The sequence below is a fragment of the Ammodytes marinus genome, assembly GCF_949987685.1.
Source record: "Ammodytes marinus genome assembly, chromosome: 7".
NCBI lineage: Eukaryota > Metazoa > Chordata > Actinopteri > Uranoscopiformes > Ammodytidae > Ammodytes > Ammodytes marinus.
Genome location: NC_137211.1, coordinates 20,421,260 through 20,441,228, shown reverse-complemented (window position 1 = coordinate 20,441,228; position 19,969 = coordinate 20,421,260). Strand labels below are relative to the sequence as shown.

General features: G+C 42.5%; 1 protein-coding gene across 1 annotated transcript; it reads right to left on the bottom strand.

The window, feature by feature from the left end:
- Positions 1 to 427: 427 nt before the first annotated feature.
- On the bottom strand, positions 428 to 5,884 carry LOC307253723 (chitinase-3-like protein 1). Its single transcript, XM_080031864.1, has 13 exons — positions 5,739 to 5,884; positions 4,871 to 4,916; positions 4,073 to 4,117; positions 3,660 to 3,686; positions 3,318 to 3,522; positions 3,168 to 3,224; positions 2,696 to 2,843; positions 2,474 to 2,598; positions 2,257 to 2,383; positions 1,992 to 2,174; positions 1,733 to 1,849; positions 1,452 to 1,584; positions 428 to 1,127 (listed from the first exon to the last, which is right to left on the bottom strand). The coding sequence occupies exons 3-13, from the start codon at positions 4,095 to 4,097 to the stop codon at positions 787 to 789; spliced, it is 1,488 nt and encodes a 495-aa protein (XP_079887990.1). The 5' UTR covers positions 4,098 to 4,117; positions 4,871 to 4,916; positions 5,739 to 5,884; the 3' UTR covers positions 428 to 786.
- Positions 5,885 to 19,969: the final 14,085 nt, after the last annotated feature.

The following is a 19,969-nucleotide window of genomic DNA, read 5'->3' as shown; positions in this document are numbered from 1 at the left end:
ATGCATGCTCCTGAAATTTAAAGGCACGGATTGCGTGTCATTACAACTGTTGCCAAGCTCTTGAGAAAGAGTCTTACGATGCTAATCATTAAGGTACCCTGGACTTATAAAGCTTAAACGGACTGCCCACTGATCATAAGTTATATCATATGTTTGGTTAAAATAAAACACATCTAGGTTATAAATTGTTCATTTAAAACGCTTTGTTTCATCAGTCACTAGCTGACTCACAGACATGTGCTACGCTTGGTCAGTCTTTCCTGCAAAGGTTGTAGTGGTGGTGGAGGTGTAAGTTGCAGTTGTAGTGGTTATGGCTGAGGTTTAAGAACCAGGTGTGTCTGTGTGTTCTTCAGGTGGAATTTCTGGATATGGAGTAATAAACATTTTCCTTCTATGAAAAAACGTAGAGACTTGTTGTGATGTTTAATTCATTTATTGTTTTCTTTTTTGAATTATTGACATTGATTACACACATTGATTATCTTTGTATTTATTTGAATGGAGATACAGCATAAATATGTGCAATATGCAACAGCTGCTTCATGTACGGCAAATCCCCTCGCTCAAAGGCTAAATATAGACCAACAGGAACACACCCATGTAATATAATTTGCATGCACCAAAAATGACATATATGCAACTAAAAATGTAAGCTGCAGATAAATGATTACACAACTGAAGAATCAAAATAAATTGTACATGCAACAGCTATAGACAGTGCCCTCTATTTGTTGATTACAATAAATACCACCACGTATGGACTGTGAGATAAATAACTGGCAAGTTTTAGGGGAAGTCACAGCAGTCACAAGCCTTCTTATAGATCAAACCTCTTTGGCAGAATTGGAGGAAAGCTATCCCATTAGCACAGTTGAAAAAGGAACCTGGGTTAGCAGGGTTGACGTAACGCCCATCGCCATCTGCACAGGATCCACCATCTCCAGACCCTTTGGTGGTGGTAGTGGTTGTTGGTTTCGTTGTGGTAGGCTTGGTTGTTGCTTTGGTAGTTGTTGTTGTTGTGGTAGGCTTAGTTGTTGCTTTGGTAGTTGTTGTTGTTGTGGTAGGCTTAGTTGTTGCTTTGGTAGTTCTTGCTGAGGTGGTTTTGCTTGGGTCGCTGCTAGGAAAATCTAAACAAATAAGAGTCAGATATTTTGTTAATTGCTCATTACAGGTCACCTATTATGCAATATGCACTTTTTTCATGGTTTTTCCACATGCATATGTGCCCCCCCCCCCCCCCCCCCGTGTGACTAGAGACTCCCAAAGTATGAGAAATAAACAACACCCTCTTTTTTACTCTACCACCACCTTTCAGAAAACCTGTGTTCAAAAACCCTGTTAAGATTTTTTCACCATACGATGTCACAAAAGGGACTGCGTCAACTTAAATACACACCAAAAGCTTCCTCCCCATGACAGGATAGGATAGACACTTTGTCCATGTTGCTTACCTGGAACCAGGAGATCGTGCAGGTGGCTGATGAGCGGGTAGTTTCCATCTTTACAGAACTTTCCACTGACGTCATCCAGGTCCAGAGACCAGACAAAGGCTCCTCCGAAGTTGTTTGCTCTGAGGTAATCGGCCTGAGAACAGTAGACTTCATGTTTACAGAATATTCATTGAACCAGATTTGTGTGAATCCAATGATTTGCAGAGGAATTAAGTCCATTACTATATTATAATTATTAATTGATGATTAGAATTAAAAGTTTGAATTGAACTGAGGATTACCTTTACAGTAAGGCTTTCTTTGTTCTCAAATCCAACCCACTGATTATCTATGACGGCATATGGAACTTCCTGATCAACAATCAGCTCGGTTTGGACCCCTTCAAGATAAATGCAAGTCTGAAAGAAGTTCGAAATGTCACATTTAGATTTCTGGCATTGAAATAAACAGAACATCAAATACAGGAAAAAAATAGTGTTTTGATGGTAATAAGATACATCTCTTTTATAAACTAAATATATTCACAGCTAGCAGTTTTACCTCGTAAGCGGCCCAAAATCCTTCTTCACCAGTGAAGCAGCCTTCCTCACCAGGACCACTGACTGGTGCTCCAACGGCAGTTGAGTCTGAGGAGAGATCGTAAGCTCGCCCAAATAAACCTAACCCCAAGTTCAGTTGGTCTTTCGATGCTCCCTGGTCCCGCCAGTACTGCATTGCAGAGTTCTAAATGGGGGAGAAAAAAATGAGAGGGCATCTCTAAATAGAAAGGTGTTCAGGCAGTTAAACTATGATTTAATGTGCTTACAGAGTTGAAGAATTTTTTGTCTCCAGTGTCTTGGGATCCCTTGAACAAGGGGCTGTGATGTGCTGTGACTGTGTCTTCCATGGGGCCGCGAAGGTCATACGTCATCACATTGATGAAATCCAGTGTCCTGATTAAATGCAGTGGAGATCCCATTCAATATAAAATGATGACAACTCATTATAGATATAATGTCAAGTATTATATAAAATAGTTTTACATGGAAAGTTTTTCAACTTCATAACTCTCATCAATGATAACTCTCTTAGCAGAGACAGAAGCCGTGAGCATCAATGGTTCACGATTGGAGGTTGTTGCCTCGTTGTCAAATGCCACTTTTAGCTCCTATGGAACACAGAAGCATGGTTCAGTCACTGTGAAACACATGATATTTTTCATACATTGCACTGTGTCTGTCAAGAGGAGAAATTCCGGATCTTACCTGGCACAGCTTTGTGAAATCCTTCTTCTCATCTCCAGGGTACCTCCAGTCAATGTTTAGCCCATCGAACCCCTCATCTCTCAGTTGTTTGACAGCAGACTCGATGAATGTCTCTCTGTTATTGCCATCTGTGGCCATTGCAATGAATCTGGAAAACATTCAAATGTGTTGTCAAGAAGACAAACAAAGAGCAGCACACCATCTGTTTACAGACAAATACACAGCCAGGCAAATGGTCTGGTTACCAAGTGATGCATATAACTGTAACATGAAAAGTATTCCCCTCCATGCTTCCTTGTCTTAATGAATTCATGCACTATGTACGCTGTACAACGTCAACAAGAAAAGTCAAATGGGCGAGCAAAACATTTTTTTTATCATGATGAGGAAAATATCATGTTGACGTTTTGCTAACTGTAGAGTTGTCTTTCCTCTGCCTAAAAAGCATTTCATGATAGTCCAAATAACTTACTTTTGTGTGTCAAATTGCGGGCCCCCAACTGCCAACAGGGTTTTGAGTTCTGGATTTCTGTGGGAGCATAAAAGCTTAGCCATGATTATTTAATAAAAGAAAAAAAAATCCATAAAAAGTATCTCTATATTCATAGACTAAAGCACTGACTGGCTTTTGAGTTCATTGAAGTCCACATAGCGTTGAAAGTCCGCTGCACTGTTAGGGGCCAGTTGATGTAGGACATTGATGTCAGAAAAGGCATAGATCAGATGGGTACACTGGTTTGGATCGATATCTGAAACCGTGACCTTTCCATCTCCAGCTCTATCTTCTGCTAAGCTGTTATAGTAGCACACCAGTCTGGAGGAAGAGGCTGAGACATGGACAAAAATCAGGATGGTTTTAATTAGCTTTGAAGCCCCCTTATTATATCAAGAATGGTTGACTTAGAGACATTAAATAACTGCTTATAAGATTGTCGATTATGATTTGTGCACGTTATAAACTTACCCAAGCTGGCGATGATCAAGCAGATACCTTTAAAGTGAGAAATTTGACCAATATTACAGCAGCTTAAAAAACAATCTTACAACAACACTATTACTTTTTAGTAGTGTCTAGCATTACAAATCAGTTTGGTTTTATTTACTCTTTGGGAATTCTGCCACCACCTGAACACATTGTAAGGGAATTCAATTTAATTTTACATTTTCCAAAATGCAGTTCCAATGTTTACACAGAAAAAAGTATTCAGGATAATCCAAAGACATCACTTTTACCTCAATACTTTGGGGCTGCAAAAAATTACACTACGTACAATAACTCGGCATGTCTAGATACAGCTAGGGGGAGTTAGAAAATATGTGTTTGATTCTGTAGAATTGACCCTTCTAGATAACACTGACTTGACCAGCGTGGCTTACCTGCTGTTAGAAGTAGCTTGTGCATGTTGAATCGTGGTGAATAGGCTGAAATAGAATAGAGAGTTGAATATAGGTGAAAACAAACCAGCCATTTAGTTCAAGTCCATTTTTTCAACATAATATCGGTCTGCATTAAAGATGTCAAAATTGAAACCTGACAAATTGTCCTAGCTTGAGAATAGATTTGAGTGTAACAGTCTGATCATTAGTTATTTATTTACATTTTGAGTTGACTAAGCCTTATTGACCACATACTATATATATTCATACTTGATTTACCTTTTTTTATGATACAAAAACTAAACAGTTGTTGCCGTATAAAAGTTTGTTTGGGTTTTATTATAGTAAAAGTTGAGGTCTAGATATTGGTACTTCAACAATAAATTGTCTCCTCAGCCCCTGTGACAGCTACAACCAGGAATAAGGCAGACCAGAAGCTGAGGTGTATTACCAGTGAATTACCAGTTGAGGAAGCTAATCTGAGACACTTCCTGCTTTATTGAGTGTCGATTAAAAATGTCTTAGAAAAGTGAATCAGTTTCATGTACTGTCATGGTGTGGCGTGTCCACCACTAGGGGGTATTTTCCCACGAGTATTAACACTCAAGTTGAAACTTGAGTGGCCTCATACAGGTGAAAAAATGTTGCAGAACTGGATTGCTATTACGCAGCGTAGTTAAATTATCAGCTTGCAATGTCAGTTTGAAAGCAGAGACAACTGTACCGTCAAAACCAAGCACCTGCCTCATACGTATTATTTATTCTCTCTTTTGCTGGATCCATGACATTTTCACTTACCTTTTTACTGGTCCAGATTCAATTTGATTCAAAGAGCGTCTGGGATCTATGACGAAGATGTAAAAGTTTTTTTGTTACAACCCAAAATCAATAAAAGCCATCAAATGTCAAAACTTCAGTGAAGGAAAATAACACGCACTCAGCATCCACCCACACATAACTAACTGAATGTATATAGCGAGGTATTAACTGGAGGGCACAGAAGAAGAACCAGTATGGTAAACATTTTCAAACGTTTTAGGTGACTACTACATTGTAAATAAACTTAAGTCTCGGTTACAGCTCTGCAATGTCTCTGAAGCTCTTGCTTGGGTATCATTTTGCCTGTTTTATTTCAATAAAATATAACATTGCATTGCAATACAGTTCATTCAGCTGACAGCCTATAAGCAACTTCCAATAAGTGCATTCCACCATGAAGGTACAAACTCAGAACAGAAAGAATCACGTATTGACATAGCTTCAAATAAGCCAAACTACTAAGTGCCATATGTAAGCGCTAAATGTAGGTGCATCATGTAAATGCTTTTTTAAATTTTTTAAATAACCATCGTCTTCTTAACCAAGGTGCAGTCTGATCTGACTGAACAGGTTGGTTACTGTATGACTTTTAATCTATCAAGTTTGATCAATTCATTGCCTGAATTGTGACAACTTTAAGCTTAAAAATGATCAGAACACACACATTTGATTAAACCCACAAATAGCCTTCAAAACAAAACAACAAAACACAATTAAAAGAGAAAAAGTCTACAGACAGGTTCTACCACCTTCACTGTTAAAGAGATGGAATACGTCTAGCAAAAGCATCAACTAATAAAACTACTAAAATTTGGCTTCATAAAATCTGAGTAAAAGGAGTACTTACAAAGATGTGGATGAACAAGCATACACCGTCCTCTCTGTGACTGCTGGATGAATGATAGATGTCTGATTGAGCCTGTTAAATGGGCTGACAGCTGACAATGTGTGTCAATTAATTAGGGTGGGAATAATTGCAATGTTAAAGCAATTATACTCTGATGCAAACAGGGACAATGGAAAATAACACACCCAATGCCAAGCCTTCGTGACTATGAATTGAAATATTAACTGAAATAGGGTGCTACTGCCATGTTCAGAACTCTTTGTGTTGGAGGTTTACTCCCATAATGTGACTGAGAATCATGACGTCATCGATATTAATAGGCACTATAGAGGCATATTAAAATTACTCAAACGGTTTAATGTTGGTTAAAGATAAAGTTATGAATGTTGTTCATGATCAACAAAAGGTCTGGCCAACTATGCAGTGGTTTCCAACATAGCTTTTTTCAAACATCATTTCAAATAGCAAGCAATCAGCTTTGCATTGCCTGTTATATTTGTATGTGACCAGAAAAATGGAAAGAGTCAAGTATAATACAATAGCACTTCAACAATTCTGAGGTCCTTCCAGGTTGTGAAAATTAGAGCAGATTGGAGAAATGGCAACAAAGTTCTAATTCCTGACCCTAACCAGGCATATACAACCCTAAATGTAAGAACGACGAAATGTAATACAAAATAAATGGTTGATAGTGTAACAAAATGCTGACCACAAAATGTAATAACTTTTTGCTCTTAATGTAAAAACGTATTATATTTTGGGTCAGGTATTACATTATGGAGCATGCAAACTAATATTTTTCTCCTGATAGTGTAATTGTTTTATTAGATTATAGAATTATATATATATTAATAGGGTTGTGTATGATACTACACTCTACATTGAAGCATTTACACATTTAATCCATAAATGATAACCCTCAATCTATAATGTAATACAATTATTATTATTGTGTAAAAATATTTTGCTTACTCCATAATGTAATACGTTAACCAAACATATTCTAGCCTTATGTTTGGTTCCAGGTGCCTCAAAATGTTTTTTATTTTGATTAATGATGATATATTTATTCAACACTAAGAATTACATATAGAGGAAATGTGCAGGCTTTGTAAATGTAAACAGAAATGCACCTTAATGTACTGCATATATTAATGGTTTGTCATCTTCTGTGACTTATTGAAGTTAAGTCTCAGGCAGCAGGGTATCAAGTGAATCAAATCAAGCAACAAATATTTTAGAAACGTCATGATATAATGCAGTACGGTATGACAAATTAAACTAATTATACCAAACAAAGAAACCATACGTGCACAGAACAGGGCTAAAAATAAGTAACCACACCCTCATTATGTAAGGCACATCTTATTATTCTGTAGTTCTGGGAATTAGAGCAGAGGGGAGAAACGGCATTGGCACATTGAGATTAAATTACATTTCAAAACCCTTGAAACCCCCCCAAAATATGAGTCTGCTATCATTGTGACGGACTCATATTTTGAGACTGTACTTTCTGGCATTTCATATTGAGAGTTTGCCATCTTTTTGACTTAGATGAAGTGAAGTCTTAGGCAGCCAGGTCTCAAGTAATTCAAGTCCAGCAACAAATATTTAGAAAACAACGTCATGGTATGATGTATGCATGCTATGTCAAATTAAACTAATTATACCAAACAAAGAAACAATGCGTGCACAGATCAGTTTAGAAATGAGCAACAACACCCTCATTAGGCAAGGCACATCTAATTACAGTGTAGTTACAAATAAAAACGCACCTATGCAAAACGTCAGTTTCAATGACAAAGAAAGCCATTCTTGGTATAATAAGGAGAACTGTCATCAAATAGGGCTCGTCCTAAACAATATCAAACAATCACACTAGTAGCACACACGCCTAACAGGATAGGAGACACCTACCTACCACATTTTTGTAGTCTGACAAAACACATAAACATTACTGTGTGTTATATGGACAAGTTCGGCATTATTGCTTTAACTGAAACAGCTGACTGAGCAAAAATACAGTTTAATCAGCTTACGTTGTCCACTCTTGTTATTCCTCTTACACACTCACATATGTTTACAAAGAAACTGCAGAAGAGGAGCTCACCACATGCTAAAAGCATTTCTCAATGGCTGACAATGTCTGCTCATGTAGTCCTAGCTGCAGTGGTGGAATATGTTCAATCTCAACTGATTAAGTTGTAGCAAGCAATCAATTTCTTTGCATAAACTGTATTAAACTGGAAAATAAATGGAAATATTCAGGTATAATTCAAGAGCACTGCAATAATTTTGAGGTGCTTTTAATAGTTGTGGAAATAAGATCAGATTGCCCCTAAATGTAGCAACAACCCTAGATGAAATTATTATTTTTTTAATTAAATTGATAAAATACATCATGCTGAGAAACTTCTCTTTGGGGTTGAGGGAAGGGGAGCATGGAAGCAAGTTTAGGAAAGCAAAACTAGTCTGTGATTGTAGCAGCATAGTGCAACGACACATTATCCCAGACAACTGCAAAAACAGTGGAGTTTCTTGCCCTTTCATTTCTATCCTCTGCTGGCACAATTGTTGTGCTTTCAGCTGAAATTTCAATTAGCTGTGTGTTTTATTTTACATATTGGTAAGATTTTCAATACATTTCAATAAGGTTAAAGCCGATATCCTTCACTTTGTTTTGAATGTGTTATTCAGAGCTTTCAAAACAGTGTCTTAACAATGTAAAAATGTGCCTGAAATAGACATTGTTTTTTTAGGTTGGGGGGTAGTGAGGTTGTATCGGATTTTGAAATAAACAGTTCTTATGTATCTCAGCATTCATCCATAAAGCTGCTTAATTACAAGCAATTTCACTGCATAAACCTGGGATCTGTGTGTAACAGCCAACTTGTGTGGATGTGAAAGATTATAAAACATTCATCACAATGATGAAATCCTGGCTCATCATCATACTGAAGCAAACATGGCACAACTTTGTGGAGGTATTGGCGCCAACTGTACAGCAACTGTACTTTTGTGGATATGGTGTTCATACAGGGCAGATTGTGCTTTTTCTACAACCATCATAGTGCTATTAGCTATCCCAGTCCGTTCTGTGTGGATTTGGCCCTAGTTTAGTCATCTTTCAACAGGAAACAAGAGCAAGTCAAAGTGGACAGCAAAATCATCAATGTTAGCTTCCAGATCTGTCACACTTTTTTCTGTAACAGAACATTTCAAAAGCAGTTCTGAGTTATTTAACAGTGTTCTCTTTATTATCTGTATGAAGACGTTTAGCTCCTTCACTGTCCTTCAAGTTTCCCTGAAATGTTTGATGAAATATTTTTCTGTGAAACCAATCACGTCATGATCATACCACTCCCCTTCTGGATCCAAATCAGCATTACATTTTTTCCATACATAGCCTACATGAAAAAGCCATTGCTCCACAAAAAGCCATTAAAATGGGACTCTTTTTAATCATTATAAGCTGATCACAAATGTACTGGCTTCCCCTGCCTATCATCCTAAAGGCACACAATGCAACATTTTAATGAGAAAATAAATTATAGTCACACTAATATGATCCCTCTCAATGATCTCTTCTGCCCCACTAGAATATGTGTGGTGTTTATCTGCACAGCCCTCTGGCTGTATTTTACATAGTAGCATTTGTTGGTAATGTTTTGTAAACTGAAGATTCAGGACTAAGCTCCACCCAAGCTTCTCCCTGCTACTTTGAGCGACCACCCCCCATCCCTTTTTGCGGGCCCTTTCCCCGCACTGCTTAATTGATTGATGCCCAGAAATGTCCCAAAGGACCAAAATAAACCAAAACAAAGCAAAATACAGCCAAAGGCGGGAGGAGTGTGTAGATAAACACATCACCATATATTCTAGTGAGGCAAAGGGGATCATTGAGAGGGATTGTTTTCATGTTTTACACAGCCAGGAAAATGTTGCATACTTTAAGCATACATCATGATAATCAAATATGTTGCCCTCTCTATGGTCACTACCCATAATGGACTCTAACACACACACATAGATTATTTAAAGCTGCTTATTAGTAACCGTTTTATATGAAGCAGTATTGTTTGTCTATTGTTTGTTGGTCTAGCAAACAGTAATTAACGTAGTCCACTGAAAATAACGCACCCTTTTTCATTTTAAAGCAAATTATTTATATTCATTGTTGATATAAAAATACTACTTAATTGGGCTGTTTGGCATCTCACATTCTTGTCATAATTTTGAACTAGCTTCCAAAGAAACAAATGATGGATATTAATTATCACTGTAAATAGTCAACAACAACAGGTGCAAAGTTTATTATTCATTTTATTACATTCTAGAATAGTTTTGTGTCTCTGACATTAAGAAATGTTTGACAAACAAGTTTAGCTTTCTTCTTTTTTTCCTTCATTTAAATGACCAGTAATGTAGGTATTGATTATTATTATATTAATGAAACACAGTTTAAACATCGATATCTGTCATTAACAAATCCAATCAAGCAACGGCTTTTTATAAACCAATAAGAAGAAACACTAGAACAATAGAGATAGATACACCAACAATGTTATATACTGTATATGCAACACCCATTTTAATAAATAAAGAATACCAGATTAAATGTATAAATTAAACAAAAACACGAACATACAAAGCAAAATGGTTTAGGCACTATTACAGTTAAAAAACAGCAACAGAACACTCTCAACATGTACAGCAAAGGAAAAATATGGGACATCAGGTTGGGCGTAAATCCTCCATGCTCCTTACATCACAGGGTTGTCCATTAGATTCTTAAGTGGAAGCTTAAGGTTATTGTGGTAGTTGTGGTAAGGGGAGTTTTAGTTGTGGAAGTTGGAGTTGCTGTGGTTGTGTAAGTGAGATTTGTGTTTGCTGTAGGAGAGGTTATTTAGGTAAGCTTAGGTAAGAACAAATAGAGCATTTGCAGTATTGTCTAAAGATCAAACCTTGTTGGCATTTTTGCATATTGGCTCTCTGACTGAAACAGTGGTAGAAAAAATGTGAGTCATCAGGGTTGGCGAAAATCCTATCACACTTTACATCACAGGAGTTTTTCATTAGCTGCTTTAGTGGTAGCTTTTGGTTTCATCAATCACAGCATTTGCAGTATTCCTTCATTCTATTTAGTGGGCCAGTCACAGCATTTGCAGTATTCTCTAAAGATCAAACCTTGTGGGCAGTTTTGGATGTAAGTTATCTGATTAAAACATTGGTAGAAAGAATTTGGGTTATCAGGGTTTGCGTAATACCCATTCCCCTTACCACTACAGGGTTTTCGACTAGCTTTAGTGGTTGTGGTTATTGTGGTGTTAGTGGGACTTGGAGCGGTTGTTGTTGTGCTTGTGGGAGTTGTGGTCGTCGAAGTTGTAGTAATTGGAGTCTTGGTTGTGGTAGCAGGAGCTTTGGTTTCGGTGGGCCGGTCACAGCAGTTGCAGGATTCTTTAAAGATCAAACCTTGTGGGCAGTTTTGGAAGTAAGCTTTCTGAGCAATACACCAGTAGTAAGAATTTGGGTTATTAGGGTTGGCGTAAAACCCATTGCTCTTTCCATCACATCTAAATCCTTCAGAGGTAGCTGCAGTGGTGGTTGTGGTGGTAGTGGGTTTCTGAATGGTTGTTGTTGTGGTTTTGTAAGCTTTTATTGTTGATGTGGTAGTGGGATTTCTTTTTATTGTTGTTGTAGGGGTATTTGTTGTGGTTCTGGGAGTTGTGGTCACATCGCTGCCTGCAGGACAGAGTCTCCTAAGAGATGTTATTGTTATGGTTCTGGGAGTTGTGGTCACATCGCTGCCTGCAGGACAGAGTCTCCTAAGAGATGTTATTGTTATGGTTGTGGGAGTTGTTTTTATTGTTGTGGTAGGGGTAGTTGTTGATCCTTTAGTGGAAGCTGCAGTGGTTGTTGTGGTGGTAGTGGGTCTTGGTGTGGTTGTTGTAACGGTAGTTGTTGTTGTGCTTGTGGGAGTTGTTGTAGTAATTGGATTCTTGGTTGTGGTAGCAGGAGCTGTTTTGGTTTCGGTGGGCCAGTCACAGCAGTTGCAGGATTCTTTAAAGATCAAACCTTGTGGGCAGTTTTGTAAGTAAGCTTTCTGAGCAATACACCAGTAGTAAGAATTTGGGTTATTAGGGTTAGCGTAAAACCCATTGCTTTTTCCATCACAGGGTATTTTACTAGATCCTTTAGTGGAAGCTGCAGTGGTTGTTGTGGTGGTAGTGGGCCTTGGAGTGGTTGTTGTAACGGTAGTTGTTGTGCTTTTAGGATTTGTTCTAGTAATTGGATATGTGGTTGTGGTAGCAGGAGCTGTTTTGGTTTCGGTGGGCCAGTCACAGCAGTTGCAGGATTCCTTAAAGATCAAACCTTGTGGGCAGTTTTGTAAGTAAGCTTTCTGAGCAATACACCAGTAGTAAGAATTTGGGTTATTAGGGTTGGCATAAAACCCATTGCTCTTTCCATCACAGGGTATTTTACTAGATCCTTTAGTGGAAGCTGCAGTGGTTGTTGTGGTGGTAACGGGGCTAGGAGTGGTTGTTGTAAAAGTAGTTGTTGGTGTGGTTGTAGGATTTGTTCTAGTTATTGGAGACGTGGTTGTGGTAGCAGGAGCTGTTTTGGTTTCGGTGGACCAGTCACAGCAGTTGCAGGATTCCTTAAAGATCAAACCCTGTGGGCAGTTTTGTAAGTAAGCTTTCTGAGCAATACACCAGTAGTAAGAATTTGGATTATCAGGGTTGGCGTGAAACCCAATGATCTTTCCATCACAGGGTATTTTACTAGATCCTTTAGTGGAAGCTGCAGTGGTTGTTGTGGTGGTAGTGGGTCTTGGAGTGGTTGTTGTAACGGTAGTTCTTGTTGTGCTTGTGGGAGTTGTAGTAGCAATTGGAGTTGTGGTTGTGGTAGCAGGAGCTGTTTTGGTTTCGGTGGGCCAGTCACAGCAGTTGCAGGATTCTTTAAAGATCAAACCTTGTGGACAGTTTTGTAAGTAAGCTTTCTGAGCAATACACCAGTAGTAAGAATTTGGATTATCAGGGTTGGCGTAAAACCCATTGCTCTTTCCATCACAGGGTATTTTACTAGATCCTTTAGTGGAAGCTGCAGTGGTTGTTGTGATGGTAGTGGGTCTTGGCGTGGTTGTTGTAACGGTAGTTGTTGTTGTGCTAATAGGAGTTGTTGTAGTAATTGGAGTTGTGGTTGTGGTAAAAGGAGCTGTTTTGGTTTCGGTGGGCCAGTCACAGCAGTTGCAGGATTCTTTAAAGATCAAACCTTGTGGGCAGTTTTGTAAGTAAGCTTTCTGAGCAATACACCAGTAGTAAGAATTTGGATTATCAGGGTTGGCGTAAAACCCAATGCTCTTTCCATCACAGGGTATTTTACTAGATCCTTTAGTGGAAGCTGCAGTGGTTGTTGTGGTGGTAGTGGGTCTTGGAGTGGTTGTTGTAACGGTAGTTGTTGTTGTGCTTGTGGGAGTTGTAGTAGCAATTGGAGTTGTGGTTGTGGTAGCAGGAGCTGTTTTGGTTTCGGTGGGCCAGTCACAGCAGTTGCAGGATTCTTTAAAGATCAAACCTTGTGGACAGTTTTGTAAGTAAGCTTTCTGAGCAATACACCAGTAGTAAGAATTTGGATTATCAGGGTTGGCGTAAAACCCAATGCTCTTTCCATCACAGGGTATTTTACTAGATCCTTTAGTGGAAGCTGCAGTGGTTGTTGTGGTGGTAGTGGGTCTTGGAGTGGTTGTTGTAACGGTAGTTGTTGTTGTGCTTGTGGGAGTTGTAGTAGCAATTGGAGTTGTGGTTGTGGTAGCAGGAGCTGTTTTGGTTTCGGTGGGCCAGTCACAGCAGTTGCAGGATTCTTTAAAGATCAAACCTTGTGGGCAGTTTTGGAAGTAAGCTTTCTGAGAAATACACCAGTAGTAAGAATTTGGGTTATCAGCGTTGGCGTAAAACCCATTGCTCTTTCCATCACAGGGCCTTTTACTAGATCCCTGAGTGGAAGCTGCAGTGGTTGTTGTGGTGGTAGTGGGTTTTGGAGTGGCTGTTGTAATGGTAGTTGTGCTGATAGGATTTGTTGTAGTAATAGGAGTCGTGGTTGTGCTAGCGGGAGCTGTCTTTGTTTCAGTGGGCCAGTCACAGCAGTTGCAGGATTCTTTAAAGATCAAACCTTGTGGGCAGTTTTGTAAGTAAGCTTTCTGAGCAATACACCAGTAGTAAGAATTTGGGTTATCAGGGTTGGCATAAAACCCATTGCTCTTTCCATCACAGGGCAATTTACTAGATCCTTGAGTGGAAGCTGCAGTGGTTGTTGTGGGGGTAGTGGGTGTCTGAATGGTTGTTGTAGGAGTTTTTGTTGTTGTTGTGGGAGTTGTGGTTCCATCGCTTTTTCCAGGACAGAGTCGTGTAATAGATATTTTAGTGGTAGCTGCAGCGGTTGTTTGGGTGGAAGTGGGTGTTGGAATGGTTATTGTCATAGGGGTTGTTGTGGTTTTGGTATGTATTCTTGTTGTTGTAGGGGTAGTTGTGGTCCCATCGCTTCTTCCAGGACAGAGTCGTGTAATAGATATTTTAGTGGTAGGGGCAGTGGTTGTTGTGGTGGTAGTAGATGTTGAAATGGTATTTGTTGTGGGGGCAGCGGTTGTTGTGGTTGGTGCAGCAGTTGTTGTTGTTGTGGGGGCAACAGTTGTCGTTGGTGCAGCAGTTGTTGTGGTTAGGGCAGCAGATGTTGTAGTCGATGCAGCTGTTGTGGATGTGGGGGCAGCAGTTGTTGTAGTTGGGGCAGCAGTTGTTGTAGTTGGTGCAGCTGTTGTGGTTGTGGGGGCAACAGTTGTCGTTGTTGGTGCAGCAGTTGTTGTGGTTGGGGCGGCAGTTGCTGTAGTTGGTGCAGATGTTGTGGTTGTGGGGGCAGCAGATGTTGTAGTTGGGGCAACAGTCGTTGTAGTTGGTGCTGCCGTTGTGGTTGTTGGGATTGAAGTTGTAGTTGGGGCAGCTTTGGAAGTTTTTCTGGTTGTTGTAGGGGTAGTTGTGGTCCCATTGCTCCCGCCAGGACAGAGTCGTTTAATAGATATTTTAGTGGTAGCTGCAGTGGTTGTTGCTTTGGTAAGTGTTGTACTTGGGGCAGCTGTTGTGGATTTTGGGGCAGCAGTTTTTGTAGTTGTTGCAGCAGTTGTTGTTGTGGGGGCAACAGTTGTCGTTGGTGCAGCAGTTGTTGTTGTGGGGGCAACAGTTGTCGTAGTTGGGGCTGCAGTTGTCGTTGTGGGGGCAACAGTTGTTGTTGGGGCAGCAGTTGTTGTCGTTGGTGCAGCTGTTGTGGTTGTTGGGATTGCAGTTGTAGTTATTGGGGCAGCTTTGGAAGTTTTTCTAGTTGTTGTAGGGGTAGTTGTGGTCCCATTGGTCCTTCCAGGACATAGTCGTGTAATAGATATTTTAGTGGTAGCTGCAGTGGTTGTTGTGGTAGGTGTTGTTGTAGTTGGGGCAGCAGTTGTTGTGGGGGCAGCGGTTAATGTAGTCAGGGCCGCTATGGAAGTTTTTCTGGTTGTTGTAGGGGCAGTTTTTATTGTTGTTGGAGTTGTGGTGCCATCGCTCCCTCCAGGACAGAGTCGTGTAATAGATCTTTTAGTGGTAGCTGCAGTTGTAATCGCTGCAGCAGTTTTTATTGTGGGTGCTGCAGTTGTTGGGACTGCAGTTGGTGTTGTGGGGGCAGCGGTTGTTGGGGCTGCAGTTGTAGTTGTTGGAGCTGCAGTTGTTGTGGTTGGGCGCGCAGTTGTTGTAGTTGGAGCCACAGTTGTGGTTGTTGGAGCCGCAGTAGTCGTAGTTGGAGCCACAGTTGTGGTTGTTGGAGCTGCAGTTGTGGTTGTTGGAGGGGCAGTTGTGGTTGTTGGAGCCACAGTTGTGGTAGTTGGAGCCGCAGTTGTAGTAGTTGGAGCTGCAGTTGAGGTTGTTGGAGCCACAGTTGTGGTTGTTGGAGCGGCAGTTGTGGTTGTTGGAGCGGAAGTTGTGGTGGTTGAAGCTGCAGTTGTGGTTGTTGGAGCGGCAGTTGTGGTTGTTGGAGCCACAGTTGTGGTGGTTGGAGCTGCAGTTGTGGAAGTTGGAGCCTCAGTTGTGGTTGTTGGTGCTGCGGTTGTGGTAGTTGGAGCCACAGTTGTGGTTGTTGGAGCCGCAGTTGTGGTTGTTGGAGCAACAGTTGTAGTGGTTGGAGGGACAGTTGTGGTTGTTGGAGCGGCAGTTGTGGTAGTCGGAGCCGCAGTTGTGGTAGTTGCAGCTGCACTTGTTGTGGTTAGAGCCGCAGTTGTGGTGGTTGGAGGGACAGTTGTGGTAGTTGGAGCTGCAGTTGTGGTTGTTGGAGCTGCAGTTGTGGTAGTTGGAGAAGCAGTCGTGGTGGTTGGAGCCACAGTTGTGGTAGTTGGAACCGCAGTTGTGGTAGTTGGAGCCGTAGTTGTGGTAGGTGTTGTTGTAGTTGGGGCAGCAGTTGTTGTGGGGGCAGCGGTTAATGTAGTCAGGGCCGCTATGGAAGTTTTTCTGGTTGTTGTAGGGGCAGTTTTTATTGTTGTTGGAGTTGTGGTGCCATCGCTCCCTCCAGGACAGAGTCGTGTAATAGATCTTTTAGTGGTAGCTGCAGTTGTAATCGCTGCAGCAGTTTTTATTGTGGGTGCTGCAGTTGTTGGGACTGCAGTTGGTGTTGTGGGGGCAGCGGTTGTTGGGAATGCAGTTGTAGTTGTTGGAGCTGCAGTTGTTGTGGTTGGGCGCGCAGTTGTTGTAGTTGGAGCCACAGTTGTGGTTGTTGGAGCTGCAGTTGTGGTTGTTGGAGGGGCAGTTGTGGTTGTTGGAGCCACAGTTGTGGTAGTTGGAGCCGCAGTTGTAGTAGTTGGAGCTGCAGTTGAGGTTGTTGGAGCGGCAGTTGTGGTTGTTGGAGCGGAAGTTGTGGTGGTTGAAGCTGCAGTTGTGGTTGTTGGAGCGGCAGTTGTGGTTGTCGGAGCCACAGTTGTGGTGGTTGGAGCTGCAGTTGTGGAAGTTGGAGCCTCAGTTATGGTTGTTGGTGCTGCGGTTGTGGTAGTTGGAGCCACAGTTGTGGTTGTTGGAGCCGCAGTTGTGGTTGTTGGAGCAACAGTTGTAGTGGTTGGAGGGACAGTTGTGGTTGTTGGAGCGGCAGTTGTGGTAGTCGGAGCTGCAGTTGTGGTAGTTGCAGCTGCACTTGTTGTGGTTAGAGCCGCAGTTGTGGTGGTTGGAGGGACAGTTGTGGTAGTTGGAGCTGCAGTTGTGGTAGTTGGAGAAGCAGTCGTGGTGGTTGGAGCCACAGTTGTGGTAGTTGAAACCGCAGTTGTGGTAGTTGGAGCCATAATTGTGGTAGTTGGAGCCACAGTTGTAGTAGTTGGAGCCAAAGTTGTGGTAGTTGGAGCAACAGTTGTGGTAGTTGGAGGGACAGTTGTGGTAGTTGGAGGGGCAGTTGTGGTAGTTGGAGCTGCACTTGTGGTGGTTGGAGGGGCAGTTGTGGTAGTTGGAGCTGCAGTTGTGGTAGTTGGAGTGGCAGTTGTGGTTGTTGGAGTGGCAGTTGTGGTTGTTGAAGATGCAGTTGTGGTAGTTGGAGGTGCAGTTGTGGTTGTTGGAGCTGCATTAGTTGTAGTAGGAGCTGCAGTTGTGGTAGTTGGAGCTGCACTTGTGGTGGTTGGAGGGGCAGTTGTGGTAGTTGGAGGAGCAGTCGTGGTAGTTGGAGGGGCAGGTGTAGTAGTTGGAGCAGCAGATGTGGTTGTTGGTTTAGAAGTTGTTGTTGTTGTTGTTTGGGCAACAGTTGTAGTCGCTGCAGCGGTTGTTATTGTGGGGGCTTGAGTAATTGGGACTGCAGTTGGTGTTGTTGGGGAAGTGATTTTAGTTGGGTCTGCAGTTGTTGGAGGTGCAGTTGTGGTGGTTGGGGTCACAGTTGTGGTAGTTGGAGCCACAGTTGTGGTAGTTGGAGGGGTAATTGTGGTAGTTGGAGCCACAGTTGTGGTTGTTGGAGCCGCAGTAGTCGTAGTTGGAGCCACAGTTGTGGTTCTTGGAGCTGCAGTTGTGGTTGTTGGAGCCACAGTTGTGGTAGTTGGAGCCGCAGTTGTGGTAGTTGGAGCCGCAGTTGTAGTAGTTGGAGCTGCAGTTGAGGTTGTTGGAGCCACAGTTGTGGTTGTTGGAGCGGAAGTTGTGGTTGTTGGAGCGGCAGTTGTGGTTGTTGGAGCGGAAGTTGTAGTGGTTGAAGCTGCAGTTGTGGTTGTTGGAGCGGCAGTTGTGGTTGTTGGAACCACAGTTGTAGTAGTTGGAGCCACAGTTGTGGTAGTTGGAGCAACAGTTGTGGTAGTTAGAGGGACAGTTGTGGTTGTTGGAGGGGCAGTTGTGGTAGTTGGAGCTGCACTTGTGGTGGTTGGAGGGGCAGTTGTGGTAGTTGGAGCCGCAGTTGTAGTAGTTGGAGCTGCAGTTGAGGTTGTTGGAGCCACAGTTGTGGTTGTTGGTGCTGCGGTTGTGGTAGTTGGAGCCGTAGTTGTGGTAGTTGGAGCCACAGTTGTGGTAGTTGGAGCCACAGTTGTATTGGTTGGAGGGACAGTTGTGGTTGTTGGAGCGGCAGTTGTGGTAGTCAGAGCTGAAGTTGTGGTAGTTGCAGCTGCACTTGTTGTGGTTAGAGCCGCAGTTGTGGTGGTTGGAGGGACAGTTGTGGTAGTTGGAGCTGCAGTTGTGGTTGTTGGAGCTGCAGTTGTGGTAGTTGGAGAAGCAGTCGTGGTGGTTGGAGCCACAGTTGTGGTAGTCGGAGCCGCTGTTTTGGTAGTTGGAGCCGTAGTTGTGGTAGTTGGAGCCACAGTTGTAGTAGTTGGAGCAACAGTTGTGGTAGTTAGAGGGACAGTTGTGGTTGTTGGAGGGGCAGTTGTGGTAGTTGGAGCTGCACTTGTGGTGGTTGGAGGGGCAGTTGTGGTAGTTGGAGCTGCAGTTGTGGTAGTTGGAGTGGCAGTTGTGGTTGTTGGAGTGGAAGTTCTGGTGGTTGAAAATGCAGTTGTGGTAGTTGGAGGTGCAGTTGTGGTTGTTGGAGCTGCATTAGTAGTAGTTGGAGCTGCAGTTGTGGTAGTTGGAGCTGCACTTGTGGTGGTTGGAGGGGCAGTTGTGGTAGTTGGAGGAGCAGTCGTGGTAGTTGGAGGGGCAGTTGTAGTAGTTGGAGCAGCAGATGTGGTTGTTGGTTTAGAAGTTGTTGTTGTTTGGGCAACAGTTGTAGTCGCTGCAGCGGTTGTTATTGTGGGGGCTTGAGTAATTGGGACTGCAGTTGGTGTTGTTGGGGAAGCGATTTTAGTTGGGTCTGCAGTTGTTGGAGCCACAGTTGTAGTAGTTGGAGCTGCAGTTGAGGTTGTTGGAGCCACAGTTGTGGTTGTTGGAGCGGCAGTTGTGGTTGTTGGAGCGGAAGTTGTGGTTGTTGGAGCGGCAGTTGTGGTTGTTGGAGCGGAAGTTGTGGTGGTTGAAGCTGCAGTTGTGGTAGTTGGAGCCTGAGTTGTGGTGGTTGGCGCTGCAGTTGTGGTAGTTGGAGCCTCAGTTGTGGTTGTTGGTGCTGCGGTTGTGGTAGTTGGAGCCACAGTTGTGGTTGTTGGAGCCGCAGTTGTGGTTGTTGGAGCCACAGTTGTAGTGGTTGGAGTGGAAGTTGTGGTAGTCGGAGCTGCAGTTGTGGTAGTTGCAGCTGCACTTGTTGTGGTTATAGCCGCAGTTTTGGTGGTTGCAGGGACAGTTGTGGTAGTTGGAGCTGCAGTTGTGGTTGTTGGAGCTGCAGTTGTGGTAGTTGGAGAAGCAGTCGTGGTGGTTGGAGCCACAGTTGTGGTAGTTGGAGCCGCAGTTGTGGTAGTTGGAGCCGTAGTTGTGGTAGTAGTTGGAGCCACAGTTGTAGTAGTTGGAGCCACAGTTGTGGTAGTTGGAGCAACAGTTGTGGTAGTTAGAGGGACAGTTGTGGTTGTTGGAGGGGCAGTTGCGGTAGTTGGAGCTGCACTTGTGGAGGTTGGAGGGGCAGTTGTGGTAGTTGGAGCTACAATTGTGGTAGTTGGAGTGGCAGTTGTGGTTGTTGGAGCGGTGGTTGAAGCTGCAATTGTGGTAGTTGGAGCCACAGTTGTGGTGGTTGGAGCTGCAGTTGTGGTAGTTGGAGCTGCAGTTGTGGTTGTTGGAGCAACAGTTGTGGTAGTTTGAGGGACAGTTCTGGTGGTTGGAGGGGCAGTTGTGGTAGTTGGAGCTGCAGTTGTGGTAGTT